We start from the raw sequence: 26,106 nt of genomic DNA on the forward strand, positions 1-26,106 counted from the left end.
AACAAAAGGTCCGAATGTTGGGCTGGCCTAGAAAAAGGGGCCAAGACACCCAAGATGGCCGACTCTCCACCAAGATTTAAACCAAAACGTAAGTGGGAAACCGAAACCCGTCCTACTGACTTTCCTCACCCCCTAGCAGTACCCAATAAAGACCTGCCTCGACTCTCCAAGACAGACTTTCCCAACCCCAGCAGTACCCAATAAAAACCCTCGCTGCCTTGCCCTGGGTGCGACTTCCCCGACTCACCGCTCTTTCCTGAGTCGTGGAACCTCGCCCGAGGGTGCTTGCAATAAAGTTCATCCCTTGAACCACGTTTGCCTTGCGGTCTTGATTTCATTGGCGACGAGAAAAAAAACCTAACATTTTGGAGGTAGGATAGACTTGCTGAAGGGGTGCCCATAAGGAATGAGGAGGAAGGAAAATCAGTAACGACTGGCCAATGGAACAGACTCCAAAATCAGACCCTTGCAGACACAGAAACTTGTTAGAGCACAGCACTATCCAGGCAGATCAACAGGAAAGAGGATGAACTATGAGTAAATGGCACTGGAACAACTGGTAGACCACACGGAACTGAAGAGACATTGAATATGTCTCCGCAGGCTAAAGACGGGTAGGAAAGGCAAAACTTGAGAAAACTTAGAAAAAGTGAATGGCTCTAAGATCCATTCTGAACACCGGAAATGAGGGAAAGAAAGGTCATGAACAACTCCTAGAGTTTTGGCTTAAGTAACTGGACGGATAATAAAAATATTAACAGCTATAACACTTACTATGAACAGGGTGGGACTTCTCTAAGCATGTTGCATGCTTTATGGTGCTCAGCCCTCACACCAGTCCTGTAAGAGAGCTTTTCTTACTGTTATTAACATTTAAAAGGGGAAAACAGAAGCAGAGGAAGCTCAGGTCGCTCACCTGAGATCCAGCAGCGGGTAAGTGGCACGGTACTGATCCGCGGCAAAAACTCTGTCCATCGAAGAGTGACAAAACCGGTGTGTAGAGCTCAGCCTGCTGAGGGGTCCCCAAAAGCACTATATGAAGGAAGCCAGATTCTTCTCAGGGCATTCAATCTCGGAGGCAGGACTCCTGGGATTTCCTGTCCCCTCCTCCGCTCACCTCCCCAGGAGGGCATGCATACCGATGAGCATAATGAAAAGGAGTGTTATGCTAAAAAAAAAAGGGGGGGGGCCTGAAAACTGCAACCCGAAACCACTGTCCCCCCCCCCCCAGGGGCTAACCATTCCTAAATGCTCTGACTTAGCTTCATTCCATTTTCTTTTTTGGTAACTGACAAAGCTATCGAATATGTAGTATGTGGCGTTAGTGCACATTTCCTTTTTGTGGTAAAATACACCATTTTAGCCATTTTTAAGTGTATGCTTGAATGGCATTAGGTACACTCACGTTGTGAGCAAACATCAAGCTTCATCCACGTTTAATGCGTCTTGAGCTTTTTGGTCTGTGCCAGGCAACTCTTCTAGCCCCAAAGGACATAAACCTGATCTTCACCTGGATGCAGCCCGCATTCTAGTTAAAGATAGACAATAAACATGAAATTAATAAGTATATAAAGTAATTGTATCAAGCATTGCCGGGTGCTAGGAAGAACACAAGATAGGGCAATAATCACGGGTTGCTATGAAGCAGTTTCTATATTTCAGCAGTGATCTGAGGCCCCAGCAAGGGGTATCTCATGGTATCCCCCACTCCAGCCCTTTGGGGATAAGACCTGTCTCCATTTTGTGGGAAAAAAACATGAAGCACAGACAGCTTCACATTCCACAAAGAGTAAATAGGAAGAGGCGGGGGCCTGACAATCATGGTAAAAGCTGGAGTGATCCAAGGCCTCTTAAAGAGGAGGGAACATTGAGCCAAAGCCAACATGCAAGAGCAAGCCAAAGCCAAAAGAGTTCCACAGAGCAGGAATAGCAAGTGCAAAGGTCCTGAGACATGTGTTCCTCTCAAGGAGCAACAAAGAGCCCACGTGATTGGAGCCAAATAAGCCAAAGAGAGAAGACGTGAGGGAGTGGGAGAGGGGACAGAGGTGGCAGGAAAGTCTGGTGAGAAGCAGTCAGGGAGGCAGTCATGGTCAGAGCCCACCAAGCCCAGCCATGAGAGTGATCAGTTGTCCTGGTTTGTCCCAGCACAAGTGGGTCACCCTAGTAAGTAACATTATTCAAATTTCTGCTAAGTGCAAAGGAAAGCGATGGAAAATTTTACATAAGGGAAGGACGAGACTCCTCTGGCTACAGTCTGTTGGAAGACTAGCTGGACAGGAGGCAGGAGCGAAGAGGACAGTTGAGAGGCTCTTCCAATCTTCCAGGCAAGGGTGACGGTGGCCCAGACTTTGGTGGCAGAAGTGGAGGTGAGAAGTGAGAAAATTTGGGGTACAGTTTGGAAAAAAAGTGATGGGACTTGATGGATGGACTTAAGGAGTGTCGGGGGAGGGGAAAGGAAGGCAATCAAAAACCCACAGGTTCCCTGCTAAATGCCCGGTGGATGCTGGGCCTTTTACAGAAATGGTGAAGGGGGCGCCTGGGTGGCTCAGGTCATGATCCCAGAGTCCTAGGATCGAGCCGCACATCAGGCTCCCTGCTCTGTGGGGGAGCCTGCTTCTCCCTCTCCCTTTGCCTTCTGCTCCCCCTGCTTGTGCTCTCCGTCAAATAAATGAAATTTTAAATTAATTAATTAATTAATTAATTAAAATAAAATGGTGATGATGGGTTAAACAGCAGGTTTGGGGGAGAATCGAAGTTAGTGCATGTCCTCTGAGAGGTCCCCTAGCCCCCAGACTGAGACAGCGAGGAAGGGAGGCTCCAAAAACGTGGATGCCCATTCCCTCACAGACTGTGGTTCTCCTCTCCGGCAATCCCCCTGCGCGGAAAGCTCACTTTGCAAAAGAAAAGCCCATCTCCAGCCACTCTGAATTACAATGGGGCCCTGCCTTGGAAAAGAAGGGGGGGGGGACACAATCAGGGCACCTTATTCTTTTTTTATTAAAGATTTTATTTTTAAAGTAATCTCTAGAACCCTGAGATCAAAAGTCGCACGCTCTACTGATTGGGCCAGCCGGGTGCCCCCCAGGACCCCTTATTCGAAATGGGGCACCTCGGAAGCTTCCTGAAACGGCACATTAAATCCATCCTACACTCTGTGCTTTCTTATGTTGTACAGATTTCTGTGAAGAGTGAAGTACTGTTTTGGATACACGCAATTTTGGCTCCTGTTAATTTTCTCAGGGATTTGCACTGAAAAAGGAAGTAACGTTTCTGATAGAAACAAAGTGTGATTTCGCTGATTGGTTTTACAATGAAGACCAATTTTGGCAATTAGAGTAGATGGTGAAGAAGGTCTATAATTAAGTTCAACCAGTTCCTTCCAGCTTCTGATGAAAATATATTTAAGGTGTGTTATAAGATAAAAGCTTTTTTACTTTTCAAAAACTATTAGCAAAAAAAGAAAAAAAAATTAGCAAAGGTGTATTTAAATTTACTAACATTACAATGTTTCCCACTTGTTTTTGAGTGTGTTGGATTAAGTAAGTTGTCTCTCTAAGTGGAAGAGGATTGCATAAAATTAGCTCTCATTTGATAACTCTTGCTAAAATCTTTTTGATACATTTTCCAGAAACAAGTGTCTAAGAGGGTGAGAGGGTCTAAGGCCAGAGTAAGAAATCCTTTTGCAAAAGAGGAAGTTGCTACAGTCCTAAGAAGGACCTAATTTAGTGAGAGAGCAATAAAAATACTTTTTGATGATAGGTTATTCTGATGTACGAAAGACTTTAGGATTCGAAGCCAATGGCAAAGAAAGAATTCTTGAGACATCTTTGGTGCAAAAAGGTGGTTTTATTAAAGTACAGGGACAGGACCTGGGGGCAGAAAGATCCGCACCTTCGGGTCGTGAGGAATGGCCCATTATATACTTTCAAGTTAGGAGGGGGTTAGGGATAGTGTAAGTCTCTAAGGAATTTTGGAAGCAAGGTTTGCAGGACCTTGAGGGGGCTAGCTATTGTTGGGAAAAGGTCATTTATTACCGTCTAAGAAAACCTTAGTCATGAGACCCTTCAGATGTATATCAGTGGGCCGTATGCTCCTGGGATGATTGCTAACATATATCTTGGGGCGGGGGGGGGGGGGGGGGCTAGAGATAAAGGAAGTTTCCAAAAGAATTTTTAGATGTTAAAGTAAACTTAGATCCTGGGCAGGGGGTGGGCAGGGTGGTCAGGCTACGATTGCCTTTTGCTCTTAGCAAAGTGTTAGCATTGAGGCAGCTGAGCTCCTGGAGGAAATGTCCCTCTGCCTGTTCTAAGGACTTGTCAATGGGCTGTGGGGTGGTAAGGAAATGTAATCATTTTTCTTCTGCCTCTGTTTCCCACATCAGTTATCATACTTTTTCTTTAAGTTTTATGTATTTAAGTAATCTCTGTGCCTAACGTGGTGCTCTAACTCATGACCCCGAGATCGAGTTGTATGCTCTTCCAACTGAGCCAGCCAGGCACTCCTTTTATTTTTGAAATCTTGGTAAAATACACATAAAATTATCATCTTAACCATTTGAAAGTATACAGTTCAGTGGCATGGAGAACATTGACACTGTTGTGCCATGACCAACTCTACCCATCTCCGGATACTTTCTGCCTCTATAAATTGGACTACTCTAGGTTCCTCATGTAAGTGGAATCATCCGATGTTTGTCTTTTTGTGATTGGGTTATTTCAGTTAGTCTAAGGTCATCAAAGTTCATCCATGTTATAGCACAAGTCAGAATTTCCTTCCTTTTTAACGCTGAATAATATTCCATGTATATAGACACATGGCATTTTGCTCACTCTTTCATTTGTCAATGGACATCTGGGTTGTTTCTACCTTTTGGCTGTTATGAACCTTTTTTTTTTTTTTAAGATTTTATTTATTTATTTGAGAGAGAGCGAGGGAGGAGCAGAAGGAGAGAGACAAGCAGACTCCGTACTGAACACGGAGCCCAACCTGGGTATCAGTCCCACGACCCTGAGGTCATGACCTGAGTCAAAATCAAGAGTCAGATGCTTAACTGACTGAGTCCCCCAGGCTCCTCAATTGTGGGTCATTTTTTGAGGAATTGCCATACTGTTTTCCACAGCAACTGAACCATTTTCTGTTCCCACCAACAACGGTTCCAATTTCTCCACATCCTCAGTGACAGTTATTTGCTTAAATAGTAGCAGGGGCTGGAGGTGGGGGGGAATGGAGCAGTGTTGATGATAGGGTGCAAATGTCCAGTTATAAGACGCATGAGTCCTGGGGATCAGATGTAGACCGTGGTAACTCTAAATAATAATTCTTTCTTGGGGGCTCCTGGCTGACTCAGTTAGTAGACCATGGGACTCTTGATTTCAGGGTCTGAGTTCAAGCCCTACACTGGGTTATTACTCAAAAAAATAATAATAATAACACTGTATTGTATACTAGAAATTTCTGAGAGGATACTTTTTTTGTTGTTGTTAGAGAGAGAAAGAGAGTGCGATTATGGGGTGCAGGTTGGGAAGGGCAGAGGGAGAGGGTGAGAGAGAGAATCTTAAGCAGGCGCACACTCAGTGCAGAGACTCATGCAGGGCTCGATCTCACGACCCTGAGATCATGACCTGAGCTGAAATCAAGAGTTAGGTGCATGACTGACTGAGCCACCCAGGTGCCCCTGAGAGAATAAATCTAAAGTGTTATCACACACACACACACACACACACACACACACACACACACACACAACGTATCTCACACACACAATATGAGATTTTAAGTGAGTGAATTAGCTTGATTGGAGCAATCACTTCACAAGGTACCACAACGTACAGGTACATCGAATCATCACACTGCACACTTCAAATATAGACAGTAGGGGCACCTGGGTGGCTCAGCCAGTTAACTGCCTGTCTTCGGCTCAGGTCATGATCCCGGGGTCCTGGGATTGAGCCCTGTGTTGGACTCCCTGCTCCCTCTATCCCTCCCCCAGCTCATATTCTCTCGCGATAGCTTGCTCTCAAATAAATAAAATCTTTAAAAAATAAATAATAAATACATCAATAAATAAATACATAAATACAGACAGCATTTATTTGTCAGCTGTACCTCAACAAAGCAGGAAAAAAAAGAACAGAATCGCTATAGGACATTGTCATTCTAGCACTACGTAATGTTCATGACCTAATTTTTATAAAATTATACTTATTAAAAATACATTTGGGGGGCACCTGGGTGATGCAGTTGGTTAAGCATTAAACTCTTGACTTCGGCTCAGGTCATGATCTCAAGGTCATGAGACTGAGCCCTGTGTCAGATTCTGTGCTGAGCATGGAGCCTGATTAAGATTTTCTGTCTTCCTTTCCCTCTTCCCCTCCCCTTCCCCGTGCTCATGCTCGCTCTCTCTCTCAAGAAATTAACTAATCAATTAATTAATTTAATAAATAATGCACTTCCAATCAAATTTTATTCTATTTGTTAACATTTGTTGATATCTGTAATATACTTACGTTTCCTTGGCCGGTTTTTTACAAATGATAATTTATAACATAACTTGATCCAGAATACTTTTTTTTTAAAGAATTATTTATTTATTTGAGAGAGAGTTCACATGATGGGGGAAGGGCAGAAGGAGAGAATCTTTAAGCAGACTCTTCGCTAAGCACTGAGCCCCATACCTGGCTTGATCTCACAACACATGAGATCATGACCTGAACCAAACCAAGAGTTGGACACCTAACTGACTGAGCCACCCAGGTACCCCCAGAATACTGTTTTTTAAAGTAAGGTCTACACCCAATGTGGGGCTTAAACTCATGACCCCGAGATTAAGACTTGCATGCTCTTACCCACTGAGCCAGCCAGGAGCCCCAGAGTACTTTTTAAAATATCGTCCATCAGTCACAAGAAATTTAAGTTAAAAAACTTGTAATTTAGATACATAATTTTATTACAAAGGAATATAAGAAAATAACCAATTATAAAAACTTTCAAGCACCACGGATGAATGAATAAAGAAGTGATATAGTTATATAATGGAATATAACTCAGCCATCAAAAAGAATGAACTCTTGCCATTTGCAACATGGATGGAGCTAGAGAGTATTATGTTAAGCGAAGTAAGTCAGTTGGAGAAAGATAAATACCATGTGATTTCACTCATATGTGGAATTTAAGAAACAAAACAGACGAACAGAGGGAAAGGGGAAAAAACTGAGGGGAGCCATCCATGAGGGACTCTTAATGGTAGAGACCAAACTGAGGGTTGATGTAGGGAAGGTGCACCGGGGGAATGGGTTCAATGGGTGATGGGGATTAAAGACAGACTGAGACACCCAGGCACCCCAACTTTTTTTAAGTAAATAAAAATGTATGAGGGGCGCCTGGGTGGCTCAGTTGGTTAAGCGTCTGCCTTTCGCTCAGGTCATAATCTCAGGGTCCTGGGATTGAGCCCCACGTCTGGGCTCCCTGCTCAGCAGGGGAGTTTGTTTCTGTCTCTCCCTCTGCCTACCTTGTGCTCTCTCCATTTCTCTCTCAAATAAATAAATAAAATCTTTAAAAAGAAGTGTATGAAGATGGGGTGTCTGGCTGGCTCAGTCGGTAGAGCTTGGGGTCATGATTTTGAGCCCCACACTGGGTGTAGAGCCTACTTAAAATAAATAAATAAATAAAATCTTAAAAAAATAAAAGTGTATGAGGAGACATGTAACTTATCAAAATCATTTTAGAAGTATAGCCCTGGAAAAGGTATGGAGCCATGGGAAGGTTCTGAACACAAGAATAATGTGATGTTTCAGTATTTTATAAACCACTGCTTGGGACAAGGGTGTAAGCAGGGGAACAGCTGGAGATCATGGAAGCAAACCCAGGTTATATAATGGTTTGGAGCAGAGTGTCTGTAGTGGAAGTAGTGAGTGAGATGTGCTTCAAATTTAAATATACGTTGAGGGCAGAGCCAACAAGATTTGCTAAGTGATCCGATGTACCTTGCGGAAGAAGAGAGAAAGGTCAATAATAACTCCAGCTACAGGGTTAGAGTTGATCAATTCACCTGCCTCATCTGTAAACTCATCTCTGAAATGGGTTTGATAGACATTCTTGGACTCAGAGCTGTTGTTGTGGGGTTTAAAGAGCTACAGCACTTCTGAACTATAAAAGGTGTCATGAACCAGACTCCCAACTCAGGATCACAAGGTTCCAAGTTGCATTACTTATTTGCATGGTCTCCTCTATCTTGCTCATAACTGTATCCTGATAAAATACAGTGCCTAGAACATCATGCAATAAATAGTTCTTGAATGAATGACCATAAGGAAATGAGCAAGAAGCATTTTAACTAAATAGAAACGTAGTGAATACCTTACAGATTTTTTTTAAGTTCTAGGTCCTGGGGCGCATGCTTTGTTTGCCTTCTTTATGATTCATGAAAGTTGGTAACTTTGGGGGAAATTGAGTAACGTGAGAAAAAAAAATAACCAAAGGAGAAATGCCGACTTAAGGAGTTGGGTTATCAAAGAAAGAGGTACTGTAATCTAAATCCATTATTTGGGTTCTAATTAGTTCTGTACCCCGTTGAGTCCTAGAGGGGAGAGTTAGCGCCTTCATTTCTGTACTCCTCGTCAGCGACCAGAACACTGCCCGGAAGGAAAGGACGTTCAATAAATACTTGAGGAATGAAAGAACCAGGCAGGAAACTAAGAATATACTTATGAGTTAACGGGCTCGGGGAGGCTGCAGTTCCTCCCCGGGACAGGAGGCGGCGCCAGCGTTACACCAGCCCGGCCGATAGCAGTTCTTGGTCCCTCCGGCAGACCGTCCAACGCTAGGCCCCCGAGGCCCGTGCAGGAGCTAACCAATAGAAAACCGTCTTAGTTGTGGGGTCTGGCAGAGATGCCCAATGAACGTAGCGAGTGTAGGCAAGGGGCGGTGCGACGGGAAGGGGCGGAGGGAAGCGGTTAGAGGTGGGAGTTGGCGTTGCGGGCCGGGCGGGGGCCGCGGAGCTGCGATGCGGACGGGGCCGCGGCGGTGACCGGAGCTGCCGCCCGACATGAACTCGCTGGAGCAGGCGGAAGGTAGAGTGGGCCTCCTGGGTTGCCCGGGCACGTCCCGGGCTTCTCCCGGAAGCCGGCGGGGCTCTGGAAGGGCTGGAGTCGCGGAGACCCCGCCCCGGGGAGAGGAGGCCACGAAGGATGGACTGAAGGGGCTGGGACCGCCGGGGCCGCGGGGGCTGGGCCGAGGGGCGGCCGGACGCTGGTTTTGGCGCGCGTGGTCTCCGCGGGTGCTGGGGGACGTTGCGTCAGCTCTCCCATCCCCCCAGCTCAGACCAGGAGCCCCTCGCCTGGGCTACTTTTGTTTTTTTATTCATTAGGAAGCATTTTGCATTTTGCGCTTTGTGTATGCTAATTCACTTAATTTTATTTTGATGACCCCGGGAGTTGTATCCGTAATTTCTGCTGTGGTTTCTGGTAACGGCCACAGCAAGGGAGTGCCTCTTGAGCTTCTTTTAAAGTTTAAAAGACGCGACCGTTGAATGATAGCCCACCTTGCTCAGTCGGGAGCACCTTGGATGCCGCGTATAAAAGGTCTCCGAGCTTGAGCTCAGAGAGTGCCCCGAAGATCACCTGTAACCCATTCTGTGGGAGGAAAGGGGAGTGTCTTTCCACACCCACCCGTTAGCCGAATCAGAAATCCAGCAATACCAGACGGATAGCGTAGCCATTAATTAAACATAAGGGCTAGAAATCGGAATCGGGTCACTGCGGTCAAATAGACCTGGAAGACTGATGTTAGGAAATACGTTGTTCTAATAGAAAGTTCTTGGTTCCAACAGAATTAAAACTCGACCTGATTTTGATCCTTTTATTTGCAACCCCCAAAATTCTAGCTTTTGGCGCCGGCTGAGGCTGCTGCTGATTTTCCACATACCATTTTACGAAGCTTCTAAAAGTGAACCAGCCAGTTTCCTTATATGTGAAATTGGAATTAAAGAAACCTAATGTTTTTGTCAAGTGCTTAAAGCTGTCATAGTAAACGAAGTAAACAGTGCAGTGATACATGTAAGTTTGTGTGTAAGACCTGAAGCAGTTAGAGAATCTAAAATTTCATCTTAACAGATGCAAACTAGTAAGAGTGGCTAATTGGAAAATTGAAATCTTTTTACCTAGATCTCAAGGCTTTTGAGAGGAGACTTACAGAATATATTCATTGTTTGCAACCTGCCACTGGACGTTGGAGAAGTAAGTTCTTGAATGTTTCTTTAAAGGAAAATAAACTGACAATTGGTACTTTCATCCCTGCCTGGCAATGGTTTGCTTTTGTGTAAAATTTTTTACTAACAAATGCTTTCCTAAACCGTAAACTTTCTTTTTGTTTTGACAGTTTTTAAATTTATTTAACTTTGTAAACAATGCATTCTAAAGAAAAAAAAAATTTAATCTCTGCACCCAGTGTGGGGCTCGAACTTACACCCCTGAGATCAAGAGTCGCAGGCTGTACCGACTGAGGCAGCTAGGCATCCCAACCAAAGAAATCTTTCAGAAAAGGAACTGGCCATGATAAAAGAACAGTATTTCATGTGGATGGATTTTCATTTTTCCATTAAAATACATGCCCTTTTTATTAAATATTACAATGTTGGTAACACAAAATAATTTCAGGAGGTTTTTTAAGCAGTTTTACAGTTTGCCTACAAACTATAGAAATAACGTTTTGTCGAGGAAAATCATATTTAACATATACGTGCAAAGGTTTTGAAATTACCCTTGGTCGATTTTAGCAGAGTATGATTGTGTTGCTTTGCAGCCTATCCTAATAAATTCACATTATAACTGTCTCTTCAAAATGTCATGACTACTACAAAATACGATTTGAGAGAATGGTGGTGATTGCCCCGTGAAAATACTTAGGAAATGCAGATAAATACACAAGTGATGACCTCAGCAAGCAAAATGCTTTGCTAACTTCTGTTGGGACCAGTCTTAGTTTCTTGGATGTGTATTGCTGAAATTTAATTCCTGCCAAGAGGGAGGTATGATGGCACATGTTGAAAACATGTTTTATTTCAAGGTGTAATTCAGTTTGTGGGAGCAGAGAGCCCTGTTGAAGTTAGGAGTCTTTTTCTGTGTCAAGATTTTTCATAATACTTTTATTAGATCTGTCTGCAAAGTTTACTTATATGCTGTGAGAGTTCTGGTTGGTCAGAATTTACAAGTAATGATATTCTCAGGTTCTTTGGTTTAAGGGAGAGATTACCCCTAAAAACTTACTTCACTGCTACTTGAAAATCTTTTAAGATGTATATGATGCTGTGGTATCTTATAATACAGTGCATGTACTTTACTTTTTCTGTGATTCATGGTCTCAGTGCTTAAATATAAATGACATCAGCTTGGTTAATGTACTAATCAAAAGTATGGGTATGAGGTCCCTGCCAGTGGGCTTGATTTTGCTTTTGCTTCATTTTTCAAAAGAAAAATCTACGTAGTATGATGTATTTCTTATTGAAGATATAGATTATGAGAAATTGAGTTTAATCTGTTCTGAGCTGAGAACGTAATTTTGATAAAGTTTTACGTTTCTTTGCTCTGTGAATCTTGATCTTTGTGTTTTAAAACTGAAACTATATGTTTCAGTATGAAACTAAGACTATGTTTTAAAACTTTCAGTTTGTTTAGGATCTATTTAGAATTCCTAAAATAATTCTAGCTTAGTGGGGAGAAAAACTTTTCTGAGTTCTACCATCAGTAATTCCCGCCCTGGTCTTCCCTTAAGACTCTGAAGAAAACCTAATACTGATCGGTGTGCTCCATATTCCTGACACCAGCCGTTGTTTAATTCAAAAGCGTTTAATTCAAAAGCAGGCAGTTGTCTGTGAGGCAAAATCCTCTGGTCAGGATTCTCAGTGCATTCATAAAGGAGTCATTGTTCAGGTTTGTTTACAGTAGAAAATGAGAGGTGTTTTTTGTTTTTTAATTTGAATTTACAAGATCTGCAAAATCACAGAGCACATTGAAAGTTCCTACTGCTTTTAATTTCATTTATTTTGGTAAGGTCTGTCTAAAGTAACGATGGGACAATGTCATCCTCAATTACTAAGGTTCATAGTACTTAAGGGAATTCCTCAAGGTCATACAGCAAATTTCTTAGTTCCTCTGTCAAGTGCATTTTCCATTTAATATAGTGCTGTATCCTTAGGCTGTCATTGATTAGGAACTGGTGGTATTAGTATAAATTTATTAACAGCTTATTTCCTTACTAATTTCGTGTTTATCTTTCATCAGTGCTTCTTATAGTGGTATCTGTCTGTACAGCTACTGGTGCCTGGAACTGGTTAATAGATCCCGAGACACAAAAGGTAGAAGTTTTGATTTAAAGTCTTTAATGGATTAAATGAGATAACGTAGCAGTGCTTTGTTCATTGTAAAGTATTAATCAAATGCTATCTATTATTACTAGTAGTGATAGTGATCGTTACGTTAAACATTATGCCTTATATTAATTTGCTAAAGAAAAACTTTGGTTGTCCGTTGTAGATTAAGTATCTTTTACAGGGAAAAAAGCCTAAGAAATATCCCACTTACACTACTTTTCATTCATTTCTGAACTTCTTATATATCTCTTTGTTTCATATTCACAATTAGTACATAGTTCAGTGTAAAAATTGTCTCTTGTTTGTTCATTTAGTATCATCTGTGCCAGCTTTTAAAAATTATAAAATAACCATTTTCTTCTGTGACTTATCTTTGGTAGTACCTTCTGTCATCCCACAAAACATTTGAAATGATTTTGCAGGAAACATGATAAAAAGGCAAAAAAAATGAATAAATTAATAATAAAGGCATAAAAATTAATAAAAATTAATAAATTAATAATTTAAAAAGTAGAAATTGGGGGGAAAAAAGATTAGACTAGATAGTCAAAAACAGGAAGGAAACCAGGTCACAGACAAGGCCATGTGGGCTATCACACTTGGCTAGAACTGGGTTACAAATTAGTCTCTGAGTTACCTAATCAATAAAGTCACAGTTCCATGGTTTTCCTTCCCTGTGAAAAGAACACGTGTATGAGTTTCCATAAGCTAGCAAAGATTTTGTTCTCCACATTTATCTTTAAAAAAAATTTTCTTCCTGAAATTTAATATAGGAAACACTGAGAGATCTCCCATTGGGCACTGTACAAGAACATCCCTATACCAAATGCAATAAAAGATTTCATAATGTTATTTCTCGAAGCATCTTTTTGATCAAATCTGATAGCATGTTTCTCAAAATTCTACTTCTTTCTGCTAACTTGTGCCTTAATTTCCAACAGGGTTTTTTATTAGAGAAGCAGTAGTCTCCAATTTTTCAGTGAAGTTTTTTTGCCTCAGTGCAGCTTTATTTAGGTAATAACGGTGTTGTAATTTTCTCAAATCTCAAACTCACATCCCTTTTTAAACTGTAATTAGGTACACTACTTCCAGTAGCTTTATTTATAACCTATTAGGTTATACAGAAGAAAACCTGAATAGCAAAGCTTTTGTCAGCAGTCCAAATGGCAATTCTGGCAGCTAGGGATTTATTTAGCATGTACACTCCCTGACTTTGTCCATTGGGGTGGAGATATAAAAGAATAGGAGGTAAGGAAGGTGGGTGATGGAATTTTATGTTAATAGAGGGGTTTTTATGGCAGATAGGAAACTCTCTTGTGTGTTCACTTATAAAAGTCTGATCTTAAGGCTGTGCTTGGTGCTCATTTTCAGGGGAAGAGTAAGGAGGCTGGCAAGATTGAAAAGGTCTGTCTTGGGAAATGAATCTGACTTCTAATTGGGAAAAATATAAGCTGATTTCAGCTAGTTGAGATCTTAATAAAACACAGAATTAAATGTAATTTGAAATAGGCCCAAAACTCTGTAGTTAATATAATTTTCTAAATTAGGTGAGAATGTAACTATTAGCCTAAGGGTTAGCTCTTTATATTTCAGTATTTAATAACCTCAAAGCTGATAGGGGGTTTTTAAACAGCAGTTGTCTCTAGCAGGAGTTGCAGGCTCAAAAGCCAGTCTATGACTATCTGGAAGAATCCAAGGAGAGAATGAATAGAGCAAGCTGGAAAGTACATGAATGCCTGATCTAAAGGGGGAAACCGGTATTTAGATGCTGTTGATTATTGCCACGGAGGAAAGAAGGCTGGTGTTGACTGATATAATTAAAATTAACACGTAAGACACTATATGAGTTTACATGTACAGGCCACATGAAATCTAGCTGCCCTGTGCAAATTGTCCTTGAAGGTTTTAAGAAGACACTCCTCTGGAATATTAACCTTTTTTCAGAATTTCATCCTTCTGGAAGCTTCTTCCCTCCTAATGTTTTCAGCCTCTCGTTTCTTCATTTGACAAATTTATTTAACCAATAGCATGCTAGGCCAGCTACCTGGTGCTTTTTGTAAGTTTAGTTCTTGGTCTTGAAATATGTATGCATCTGTTGGTATAAGAGTGGAGTGTAGATGCCTTTGGCTTAATTCTGTTTCTCCCATTTAGTTCGTAGTCCATTTGATTTCTTTTTCCAGACTCTAAACACATCTTCTTTCCTTGTTCAGTCTATAGTGCTATTCCACAGTAGTCTAGCTTAAGTGCCCACTGTTGTTCAATCCTGGATCCTGGACTCTTGTCTCTACATACTCACATTGTCTTGTTTCCTGCTATCATCTGATTATGCCCAGACATGAAATTAGCTCTTTGTTTCTCCTAAACACTCATTCTTTTTTTTCTTTTCTTTTTTTTTTTTTAAGATTTATTTCTTTATTAGAGAAAGTGAGCACGACCGGGGTGGGGGAGGGGGCAGAAGGAGAGGAAGAGAGAGAATCTCAAACAGACTCCCAGCTGAGTGCAACACGAGACTTGATCTCACAACCCTGAGAATATGACCTGAGCTGAAACTAAGACTCGGACGCTCAGCTGACTGAGCCACCCAGGCGCTCTCCCCCCTCTTTTTTTTTTTTTTAACTTTTATCTAAATCTTTATACCCCATGTGGGGTTCAAACTCAAAACCCCAAGATCAAGACTCACACACTCTTCTGACTGAGCCAGCCAGGTGCCCCTAAACTCTTGTTCTTTATAGGTAGCTACTAATCATCTTTTCCTGCTTGAGTGTCCTCTGGCCATTTATAAATCTCAGTAGCTTCAAAACCCAACTTTTTTTGCTTCCATGGGGGGGCGGCGGTATGATACTGGAGCTGCGTCTTAATGAGACCACGTAGAAGAGAAGAGTAGGAATGCGGTAGCGTGTGTGCGGGTGCAGCAGGAGCTGGCTAGACTGGGACCAGGCTATGAATGGCAGAGTCTACCCCACTCTTACAAGGAAGCTTTTTAACAGGGAAAGTAACTAGATCACTTTTGACTTGTGTTCTCATTGACTTCCGATCAAGACCTTATCTTCACTCATTCAGCAGTATTGATTGAGCACCTCTGTTTGCCAAGCACTATTTCAGATACCAAGTGAACAGTATGCACAAGACAGTATCTCTACTGGTGTGGAACTTACAGTCTTGTGCTTTTATGTATGTACGTATGTAATTTTTACGCCCAGTTTGGGGCTTGAACTCACAACCCTGAGATCAAGAGACATGCTGTACCAACTGAGCCAGTCAGGCGCCCCCAATCTTGTGCTTTTTAAATTGCTTCTTAGCAGGAAGGGTTCATTAAAAATTTTGGTAGGATGGTTTTTGATTATCAGAATGAATTTTTAATGGTTCAGGTCTTTGGAATGAATGGAGGGAATATTGCTATATTATCTTGCTACATTAAAGATATGAAAGATACATTTATTTTTATGCCACAGTAAAACAAAAATAGTTATTTTAAATCCTTCAAATTCTCATATTTCAGATTATTAAAATGTTAACGTATATTTATGCGTAAGTGGGGAGGTTAGAATTAGTATTGTCCTGAGATTCTGAACATTTTTATATTTCGAACTCTTCTTTTCCAGGTGTCCTTCTTCACATCATTATGGAATCACCCATTTTTCACCATTAGCTGTATCACTCTAATAGGCTTGTTCTTTGCTGGAATACACAAGAGGGTCGTTGCACCATCAATGTATCCTTTACCAGAATTGACTTTTATTCTCTGAATGAAATTAAAGCACCTTCTTTATCATCTAGGTGTTGTTTTAAAAGCTTATTCTCATATAAATTTTCCTTTGACCACACTTTTTCAGTATAGCTGCTCGATGTCGAACTGTATTAGCAGAATATAATATGTCTTGTGATGATGTAAGTATTGTTTACGTAAGAAAATTATAAATGTGCGTGAAAGGATTGAAATGCTTTGACTTAAATCAGATATTAATAAATTGTCTGCATGGGGCGCCTGGGGGGCTCAGTCAGTTAAGCGTCTGCCTTTGGCTCAGGTCATGATCCCGGAGTTCTGGGATCAAGCACATCGGGCTCCCTGCTCAGCGGGGAGTCTGCTGCTCCCTCTGCCCCTCACTCTGCTTGTGCTCGCTCTTCCTTAAGTAAATAAAAGTCTTAAAAAAATATTGTCTACATGGATTAATAGTGGAAATATTCCTTATAGTATTGATCCTAAGACCCATGTTTACATCTCAGAAATTAAGGTGCATCTAATAATCTGTAGTATTGTACAGTTCAACTGGAAGAGTTGACAGTATCATCTTTTTTTTTTTTTTTAATCTCTATGGTAATGTGGTGTTGAACTTATGACCCTGAGATAAAGAGTCACATGCTCTACCACTGAGCCAGCCAGGTGCCCCCAGTTTAATCTTTCTTAAGGACATAAAGTCATGATGTGTTTTATGATTGAAGCCGTGTTAGATTTAATATACAGTGGGGTCATTATTGGCCAAAAATGGCTTATTGGGTGTAAAACAGTTAAACTATTATATATCTAATGATATTCTGTATGTGGGATTTTTTTTTTTTTTTTACTATTTATTTATTTTTGAGAGAGAGAACACAAGCAGAGGGGGGAGTGGGCAGAGGGAGAAGCAGATTCTCGGCTAAGCAGAGAGCCTCATGCAGGACTTGATCCCAGGACCCGGGGATCATGACTTGAGCTGAAGGCAGACGCTTAACTGACTGAGCCACCCAGGGCCCTGTATGTAGGATTTTAAATTAGATCTCAAGTTAGTTGACAGATTGTGAACATATAAACCGACTGTATTTTTGAAAATTAATTATGTATTGATGTAAAGTATGACACAGATTTAATTTGCTTATTTTATTTATAAAGGTATTTTTACTCTCAAGTTAAAAATACTATTAAATAATATTTGCCCAGTATAGAAAATTAAAATAAAGAGCAAAAAAAAAAAAAAAGATATTAAGCCAGGAAAGCCCCTAGATCAGTGAAGAGAATAAAGACAAGCACCTCGATTTTTTAAAAATTAGAGGATAAGAATAGTATTTCAAGTCAAAAGGGAAGAAATGGGCTAGTCGTGTTGAGACAATTGGCTTTTCATTTGGAAAAAGAATGAATTTAGATCTCCGCTTTGCATCAGTTAAAAAGACTAAATTCCAGATAAAGTCTTAAATATATTTAAAAAGGCATACCCATTCCATAATTAAAGCATTAGAAGAAAATACACGTGAATGTTTTTTGTTTTTTTTAAGATTTATTAATTAGAATAATAAGTAATAAATAATAAAACACACACACACGAGGTGGGGGAAGGGTAGAGGGAGAGAGAAACCCAAGCGGACTCGCTGCTCAGTGTGGAGCCCATCATAGGGCTCCAGATCATGACTTGAGCCGAAATCAAGAGTCGGATGTTTAACTCACTGTGCCACCCAGATGCCCCAGAGAGGAATATCTTTATGACCTTGTGTAGAAAAACTCCTTTTTAAGACCCAAAACAAAAATGCCATCATGGAAGAGGTTGGATACCTTTAATTGCACTAACATTTGAAAATTTTATACAGCAAAAGGCAAGAAAATGAGCAGTGATAAAAAGAAAGTATTTGTGGGGCACCTGGCTGGCTTGGTAAGAAGAGCATATGACTCTTGATCTTGGGTTGTGAGTTTGAGCCCCATGTTGGGTGTAGAGGTTACTGAAAAAAGTAAAAAGAAGAAGAAAGTATTTGTAAGATATCTAATAGAGGGTAGAATACAAAATATTTAAATACCTATTAAAAATCAATTAAAAAGGTAAATAGTACATTTGAAATGTGAGAAAAGTTAAGTCATATCACAGAAGTGGGAGTACCAATAGCCTCATTTGTAATTGGGGAAATGCACAGTAAAACTGAGTTTTCTTTTTCTTTTTCTTTTTTTTTTTTTTTTAGATTTTATTTATTTATTTGCGCGAGAGAGAGAGATAGCAAGAGAGCGTGAGCTGGGAGGAAAGGGAGAAGCAGACTCCCTGCTGACCAGGGGAGCTTGACCCCGGGAGCCTGGGATCATGACCTGAGCACAAATGCTTAACCGACCGAGCCACTCAGGCACCCCTAAAACTGAGTTTTCATTTGTCCTACCTACCTGTCGCATTGGCAGAAATGAAAAGTCCGGTGTTGTGAAGTAGACGCAGCTGTGCGCTGCTCGTTGAGAATGTACGCTGGGATAGCCATGTTGGAGGGCAGTTTTCATCAGTCCTATAAAATGTAAAATTGGCCTGCCTCATGACCTAACCATTCTACTTCTCTCCGTCTACCCTCGGTGGTGACCATGACATGCACACAAGGAGGCAGGTACGAGGTCGTTCATTGCAACATCCTTTGCAGTAGGGAAAAAATGGAAACCAGTTTTGTGTTTCTCAACAAGCGGAATGGTAAGATAGGCTGTGGTACAGCCACCTCATAGGAAACCATGAGAAGGTCTGTAATTGTGAACATAGAGGGATCTCTGAGGCATCATGTTAGGTGCAAGAAGTAAATTACCAAACAATACACTCAGTTTGGTATCTTTTTTTTTTTTTTTAAGTTTTTTCCCCTCTAGTTTTTTTCTCTTTAGTTCCAGTATTGTTAATATACAATGTTCTGTTAGTTTCAGGTATACCATGTAGTGATTCAGCACTTCCATACCTCACCCTGTGCTCATCATGACAAGTGTACCCCTTAATCCCTATCACCTATTTCACCTCCCTCCTCCACCTCCCCTCTGGTAACCATCAGTTTGTTCTCCATAATTAAGAGTCTTTATTTTTTTTTTAATTTTTTTTTAAAAGATTTTATTCATTTGAGAGAGAGAGAGACAGCGAGAGAGGGAACACAAGCAAGGGGAGTGGGAGAGGAAGAAGCAGGCTCCCAGCGGAAGAGCCTGACATGGGGCTCGATCCCAGAACTCCGGGATCACGCCCTGAGCCGCAGGCAGATGCTTAATAACTGAGCCACCCAGGCGCCCCTAAGAGTCTGTTTCTTGATTTGTCTTTTTTTTTTTCCTTTGGTCGTTTTTGTTTTTTCTTAAATTGCACATATGAGTGAAATTATACGGTATTTGTCTTTCTCTGTTTCATTTAGCATTATACTGTCTAGCTGCATCTATGTAGTTCATTCTATTTTGTGGCTAAATAATATTCCAGCGTGTGTGTGTGTGTGTGTGTGTGTGTGTGTGTATCACATCATCTTTATCCATAAAAAAGTTTTAATTATTACAATTTCCACACAAAAACTGAAGAGTATAATGAACTGTGTACCCATTGGTCAGTGTCAACAATGGCTCACGGCCGTTCTTATTTCATGTGTACCCCTGTCCACCTTCCTCCATCAGATTATTTTGAAACAAGTCCTAAGTGGTATGTTTTACCTTCAGATATTTTAGCACATTAGAAACACCAGCTATTTTTTTAAGATTTATTTATTTATTTTAGGGAGAGAATGGGGAGGAGGGCCAGAGAGGGAGAGAGAATCTCAAGCGGACCCCTGCTGGGCACAGAGCTTGACACGGCTTGATGTCACGACCCCAAGATCATGATCCGAGCCAAAACCAAGAGTTGGACACTCAGCCGACTGATCCAAATGGCTCAGAAACATCAGATTTTTTTTTAATTTATATATGTGAATGTAAATCCGTAGAACACAATCTGGAAGAATTCATGCTAACACTGGTTTCTTCTGTAAGAGGGCTAGAATTTGAGATAGATGGAAAGAAGGATTTTAGCTTACCTATACTTGAAAAAAATTTAAATTATTTGCTCATTTTTTCAGTAATCCTATACCCAACATAGGGCTTAAAGTCACAACCCCGAGGTGAAGAGTCATGCTTCACCGACTGAGCCAGCCAGGCACCCCGTATTTGATTTTTTAATAATGAGATTAATGTCTTATTCATGTATTTTAAAATAGATTAAAACCAATAGTGGTCTGTTCATACCGTGGAATGCTATATATTTTATATCGTAATAACAATATAAGATGGTACAAACTACTGGAACATAGTAACATGGATGAATCTCAGAAACACATTGAGTGAAAGAAGTAGATGCAAAAGAACACGTACTCTATGATTCCATTCGTTTAAAAACCAGATGGGGCACCTGGGTGGCTCAGTTGGTTAAGCTTCTGCCTTAAGCTCAGGTCACGATCCTGGAGTCTTGGGATCGAGTCCTGCATTGGGCTGCCTGCTCAGCAAGGAGTCTGCTTCTCCCTCTCACTCGCCCTGTGTGCGCTCTCTCCATGTCTCTCTCTCTCTCTCTCTCTCTCTCAAATGAATAAATAAAATCTTTGAAAAAAATAAAGACCAGAGACAGGCAGAATTTATGGGAAGTGGTTATATCTATGTAAGGAGTGGGTCTGCCATTGTCCAGAAAGGCGCGTGGAGGAACTTTGTGGGTGGTGGTGATGTTCTGTAGCCTGATGTGGGTGGTTGCTATGTGGGTGTGTGTGTGTGTGAAGATTTTTAGTTAGTACACGAGCAGGGGGAGGCGAATCTCAAGCCGACTCCACACACAGCCCAAGGTGGGGCTCAATCTCATGACCCTGAAATTATGACCTGAGCCAAAATCAAGAATTGGACACATGACCAGCCAAGCCACCCAGGCAGTGGACGTATGTATTTGTTAAAACTCATAAAACTGTACACAAGGTTTGGGCATTTTACTGTATATAAATTATACCTCAATAACACTGAAAAAAATAGCATTAACGTTCTACCAACATATCAAGGAATTACAAAAAATTAAATGCCTAAAAACGAAGTTAAAGTGAGAATCTTATGATCAAAATTTTGACAGAACTTTTGACCCAAGAATAACAGTAACAAAATATTAATGAAACCATTTAGAGTCTCACCAGCCAAAGATGTCTTATATTATCTTGCACATACTCATTTACTTCTTAGAAAAGATTCTAAGGAGTTTTCAAACGTGCTTCTTTGACCCAACACTAGGCTTTTAAGAGCCACCATTTATTGGACATGAACCGCGTGTAAGGTCTTGGGCTTTTTACCTGTACTGTCTCAATTAAGGTCTGTGTTGGGGGCACAGTCGGTTGGGTGTCCGAATCTTGATTTTAGCTCAGGTCTTGATCTCAGGCTCATGAGTTCAGGCCCCATGTCGGAGTCCCATTTAAAAGGGGGGGGGGACTTCTGTTTTGTCTAATTATACATTGTTCCATTTTATGGATGCATCATGATACAATGCCCTGTTGGTCATATAGTTGTTTCCAGTTTCCATGCTACGTATGTCGTATATTCTCCACCAGAACTTAAACTCCAGGAGGGCAAGGGAGTGTGTCTAGTTCTTTCCTGGATCCCTAGCATCTCCTGCAAGGCTTAGCCCATAGCAGGCACTCAGTAAATGTTGAATGGAAGAATTCGTAACATTTTTTAAAAAGATTTACATATTTATTCGAGAGAGAGTATGCACAGGAGAGCATGAGTGGGGTAGTGGCAGAGGGAGAGAATCTTCAAGCAGACTCCCTGCTGAGCAGAGAGCCCTATGCAGGGTTGGATCTTATGACCATGAGATCATGACCTGAGCCGAAACCGAGACTTGATCACTTAACCAACTGAGCCATCCAGGTGCCCGAATTAGTAACATTTTTATGCACTCCCATGCAGTTTCCTTCAGATAAACTCCCAGAAGTAGAATTATTTGAATTATTTGAATTCCGTGGCATGTACCCTTTCTTTGGATAAATTAAGACGGTTGGTTCAGGGTGCCTGGCTGGATCAGTCAGTGGAGCATCCAGCTCTTGATCTCGGGGACGTGAGTTCAAGCCCCACACTGGGCGTAGAGCTTACTTACTGATTTGTTTTTAAAGATTTATTTATTTATTGACAGAGAGCGAGCATACAAGCAGGGGAGCGGCAGGCAGAGGGGGAGAGAGAAGCAGGCTCCCCGTAGAGCAGGGAGCCTGACACAGGGCTCCGTCCCAGGACCCTGGGATCATGACCCAGGCCAAAGGCAGATGCTTAACTGACTGAGCCACCCCAGGTTCCCCTAGAGCTTACTTTATTTATTTTAAAGATTATTTATTTGTCAGAGAGTGCACAAGAAGAGGGAGTGGCAGGTAGAGGGAGAAGCAGGCTCCCGCTGTGCAAGCAGCCCGTTGTGGGACTTGATCCCAGGACCCTGGGATCATGACCTGAGCAGAAGGCAGACACTTAACCTACTAAGCCACCCAGGCGTCCCTAGAACTTACTTTAAAAAAAATAAAAGACAATTGGCCTTACCAGAAGAGTTTTATCCATTTACACTAACATCAGCAGGGTATAAGTGTCTAGTTCTCAAACATTGGTTTACATTTTCACCTGAAAGTAAAATCTAATGTTGGCAAAGGAAAAATGTTTTTGCTCAAATACATTTCTTTATGTTTTATAAACTTCATTTAACAAGGAGCATGAATTTATACATGTTGGGATTTCATTCATAGGATTGATTGGCAGATTTTTAGGTAGCCAGTGCTCAGAGAGTTCATCAGATAGATTGTTCTAAAGTAATGAAGACTTCAGGGGAGGCTGGGTGGCTGAGTCAATTAAGCATCTGCCTTTGGCTTGGGTCATGATCCCGGGGTCCTGGGATCGAGTCCTGCATCAGGCTCACTGCTCCATGGGGAGTCTGCTTCTCCCTCTCCTGTTGCTGCTCTCTCTCTTTTTGTCAAATACGTAAATAAAATCTTTAAAAAAAAAAAATAGTAATGAAGATTTTAGAAAGCTCCACACAAAAATTTGAAAACATAAGTATTAATTGCTCAGTCTTTACTTCATATAGAGTGGTGTTCTGGTACCCTTCAAATGCTCTTCAAGGTTTACGGGTAAGTGGTGATATTTTTCATGGAAGTGTGTATTGAAAAACTTTTTTTTTCCCTCCTATTTTTCCAGACAGGAAAACTCATTTTAAAACCTAGGCCTCATGTTCAGTGACAATCTGCACTCATTGTTACGGGACCTAAAACAGCCTTTCTTCAAAGAAGTGATACAGCAAAAAGCCATAAAGGATTCCTTTTACAGTCGGATAAGTGAAGGTCATAGCAACAGCTGACAAGAAGTGTGCAATATTTCCCCAGACGATCTCGATGATGACGGCTCGCCGCCTCCGTGCTTGGTACCTTTGATTGTCTTGTTACAGTATTAGTGTCACTTTAGTACTTCAGACCCTGCAGAGACTTCTGCAGATGAAGTATGTCTGTATGTTACTAAGTTAAACTTAGAAACGGAACCTCATCCAGTTTTTATAATGTATTTTTGCAAACTACTGTAAATAGCAAATCAATGCCAGTGTCAAAGAGGGAAGCGTTCTGTGGACTTCGTTCTCCTGCATCAGTATCGTAGGACCATCTGTTTGCCGTCCCTACGGCTCTTCACACCCAGCTGTGGAGCATAGCCGTGCCTTTCATTCTGCACCCCTCTGTTTTAATCATAATGCAAGAGAAACACCGGATTGAGCGTAAACTGAGGAAGACTCATCTCCATTATGTTGTGAGAAGTTATAGATGTTCTGAGAAACCATTTTTGTTAAACCAGATAGTGAACTTCAGCCACTCTTATGGTAACCATTTCCACTTTGTTGTTTTCCTTCAATGCTAAATATACTTGATATTTTTTTAATAATTCTAAGAACACTCCAAAGGCTTCTGAATATACAAGTTTAGTTATAAATTATGTACTGTCTGGGAATTTGATAGTCCTCGTTTTAGATCATTGGATCTTAATGCCGTGGTGGGCGTGCTGTTACCCTGGTGTTGCACGGGTGTAACTGATCAGTCGCTCCATCACAGGGGTGACTTGGGAGCAGCGCCCCAAACTAGAGTCTGCAATTCTCACTGTTCCGAGAGTGTTAATGACATACTGTGTATGCATTTTAGCCACCTGTACTATAATTGCCCTTAATCTTAAACTATTGGGATTGCTGTAAATATTTTAAAGAACTGGAGGTGCCTTTTACCTGTTTATTAGAAGATTTTGAAAAGGTTTAAATTATTTCACAAGCAGTCTTTTAAATTCTACTTAACATAAAGCTGAAAATTCACTCACAGGACAAAAACTTTTTAACAAGGCTACCATTTAACTTAACTGTGTTCATCTTGGCTTTCACGTGTATAAGATTTTATTCTTGAAACTGCAGCAATAAGACCCTCTGCTCCTACCAAGTCATCAGAGGGTATTCTATATATTCGGCACTGTTTAATTTTCTGTAAATTTTGTAGGTAAATATGTGCATAAAAATAAATACTTTATATATAATTAGTGATTGGGCTTTTTTCCTTGATTCATGGAAAGTCTGTAGCGCTTAAAAATGTTAAAAACAGACCACATGTGTCAGATACAGGCTAGTTCCTTACTTTAACTCTGTCTGATAGAGCAAGTTTCAAGTAGCAATTGTAGATACCCAGTTTATGAAGCTGTGATTGCCTTTCATATGTCTTACTCATCATTGTGTAATGACATCAGAAACTGCAGGTTTCCTCGATTGTGCTTTACAAATGTGGATTGACTGTTTCCTCTAAGAATATAAAGCAGAAGAAGGATTGTATAAATCCTTAATCCTTTTTGGAATAATCAACTACTTTGAATAATGAAAGCCTTGAATCTTCTCTCCTAGAAAAATACACCTGTGTGTATACATATACTTTGCATGCTTTCAAGGATTTCTTTTTTTTTTTTTTTTTAAGATTTTATTTATTCATGTTGAGAGAGCGTGGGAGAGCACAAGCCAGGGGGAGGAGCAAGGGGTGAGGGAGAAGCAGACCCCCTACCAAGCAGGGAGCCTGATGTGGGACTCGATCCCAGGACCCTGAGATGATGACCTGAGCCGAAGGCAGATGCTTAACCGACTGAGCCACCCAGGTGCCCCGCTTTCAAGGATTTCTTGATGTTAGACTGCTTGGAATCTGTTGGCTCCAAGAAAGAAACTTTTGTTCCAAAGATTTTTTCATCCCTTTACTTCTAGCAGAACATTGTCCAAAAAGTCTGGTCTGGTTGAAATGGACAAAGGATCCTTGTCAGGTTAGCCTCTCTTTACCACCACCCTCACACTCTCCTGCCTCCTGCCTCCTGCACTATCTGGAAATTACTGGTTGAGTCCAGCCCGATATTACAGGTGGGGAAGACAGTCTCGGATTTTCAGAGTGCCTTCATTCTGGCTGTCCGGGGAACTTATTAAAGACAGAACTAGCACCAGAATCCAAGTCTCTTGACTCAGAAAAGATGTTTGTGTGTGTGTGTTGAACTTAATTTGGGAGCTTTAGAATGTGATCGTTAAGAAAGTAGATTCTTGGGGCGCCTGGGTGGCTCAGTCAGTTAAAAATCTGCCTGCAGCTCAGATCATGATCTCAGGTTCCTGGGATCAAGCCCTGAGTCGGGCTCCCTGCTCAGTGGGATGTCTGCTTCTCCCTCTCCCTCTGTACCTCTCCCTCACTTGTGTCCCCCCCGCCAATAAATAAATAAATAAATAAATAAATAAATAAACAAAATCTTAAAGGAAAAAAAAAGATTCTTATTCTAGACTGTCTGGATTTGAATCTCACATGTGCTACTTGCTTGTTTTGTGATTTCAGGCAAATTATATAACCTTAGTTTCCTCATTTATAAAATGGACGTAATGCCAACTATCCAGGTTTATATCAAGTATGCTGCAGAGTCTGTACTCTGTAAATCTAATTGTTAAACTAAATCCTAAAAGTAAGAAAACAAACTACTCGTTGGAACTTTACCCAGTGTCAATATCTGAGAT

The 26,106-nt window shown here is 41.0% G+C and overlaps 1 protein-coding gene across 2 annotated transcripts; it reads left to right on the top strand.

Annotated features, from left to right (window-relative positions):
* The first annotated feature begins 8,928 nt into the window (after positions 1 to 8,928).
* On the top strand, positions 8,929 to 25,846 carry CNEP1R1 (CTD nuclear envelope phosphatase 1 regulatory subunit 1). 2 transcript variants are annotated; one of them, XM_045806737.2, is made up of 6 exons: positions 8,929 to 9,068; positions 10,161 to 10,232; positions 12,276 to 12,349; positions 15,967 to 16,076; positions 16,198 to 16,252; positions 23,256 to 25,846. In XM_045806737.2, exons 1-6 carry the CDS (start codon positions 9,044 to 9,046, stop codon positions 23,295 to 23,297), a joined length of 378 nt encoding a protein of 125 aa, XP_045662693.1. In that variant the 5' UTR covers positions 8,929 to 9,043; the 3' UTR covers positions 23,298 to 25,846. The 2 variants fall into 2 exon arrangements, with proteins under 2 accessions (XP_045662693.1, XP_045662694.1); XM_045806738.2 differs by having other exon boundaries at positions 16,203 to 16,252.
* The last annotated feature ends 260 nt before the right edge of the window (positions 25,847 to 26,106 follow it).

This window comes from Ursus americanus, chromosome 21 (assembly GCF_024610735.1).
Source record: "Ursus americanus isolate L20-20 chromosome 21, mUrsAme1.1.p, whole genome shotgun sequence".
Taxonomy (NCBI): Eukaryota; Metazoa; Chordata; class Mammalia; order Carnivora; family Ursidae; genus Ursus; species Ursus americanus.

What these genes read in the sequence shown, in the direction of transcription:
- CNEP1R1 (XM_045806737.2), top strand. Translation starts at nt 9,044, where the DNA reads ATGAACTCGCTGGAGCAGGCGGAAG. An exon ending in CTCGCTGGAGCAGGCGGAAG is followed by an intron (nt 9,069 to 10,160) that starts GTAGAGTGGGCC and finishes CTTTTTACCTAG; the next exon opens with ATCTCAAGGCTTTTGAGAGG. An exon ending in AGGGTCGTTGCACCATCAAT is followed by an intron (nt 16,077 to 16,197) that starts GTATCCTTTACC and finishes ACACTTTTTCAG; the next exon opens with TATAGCTGCTCGATGTCGAA.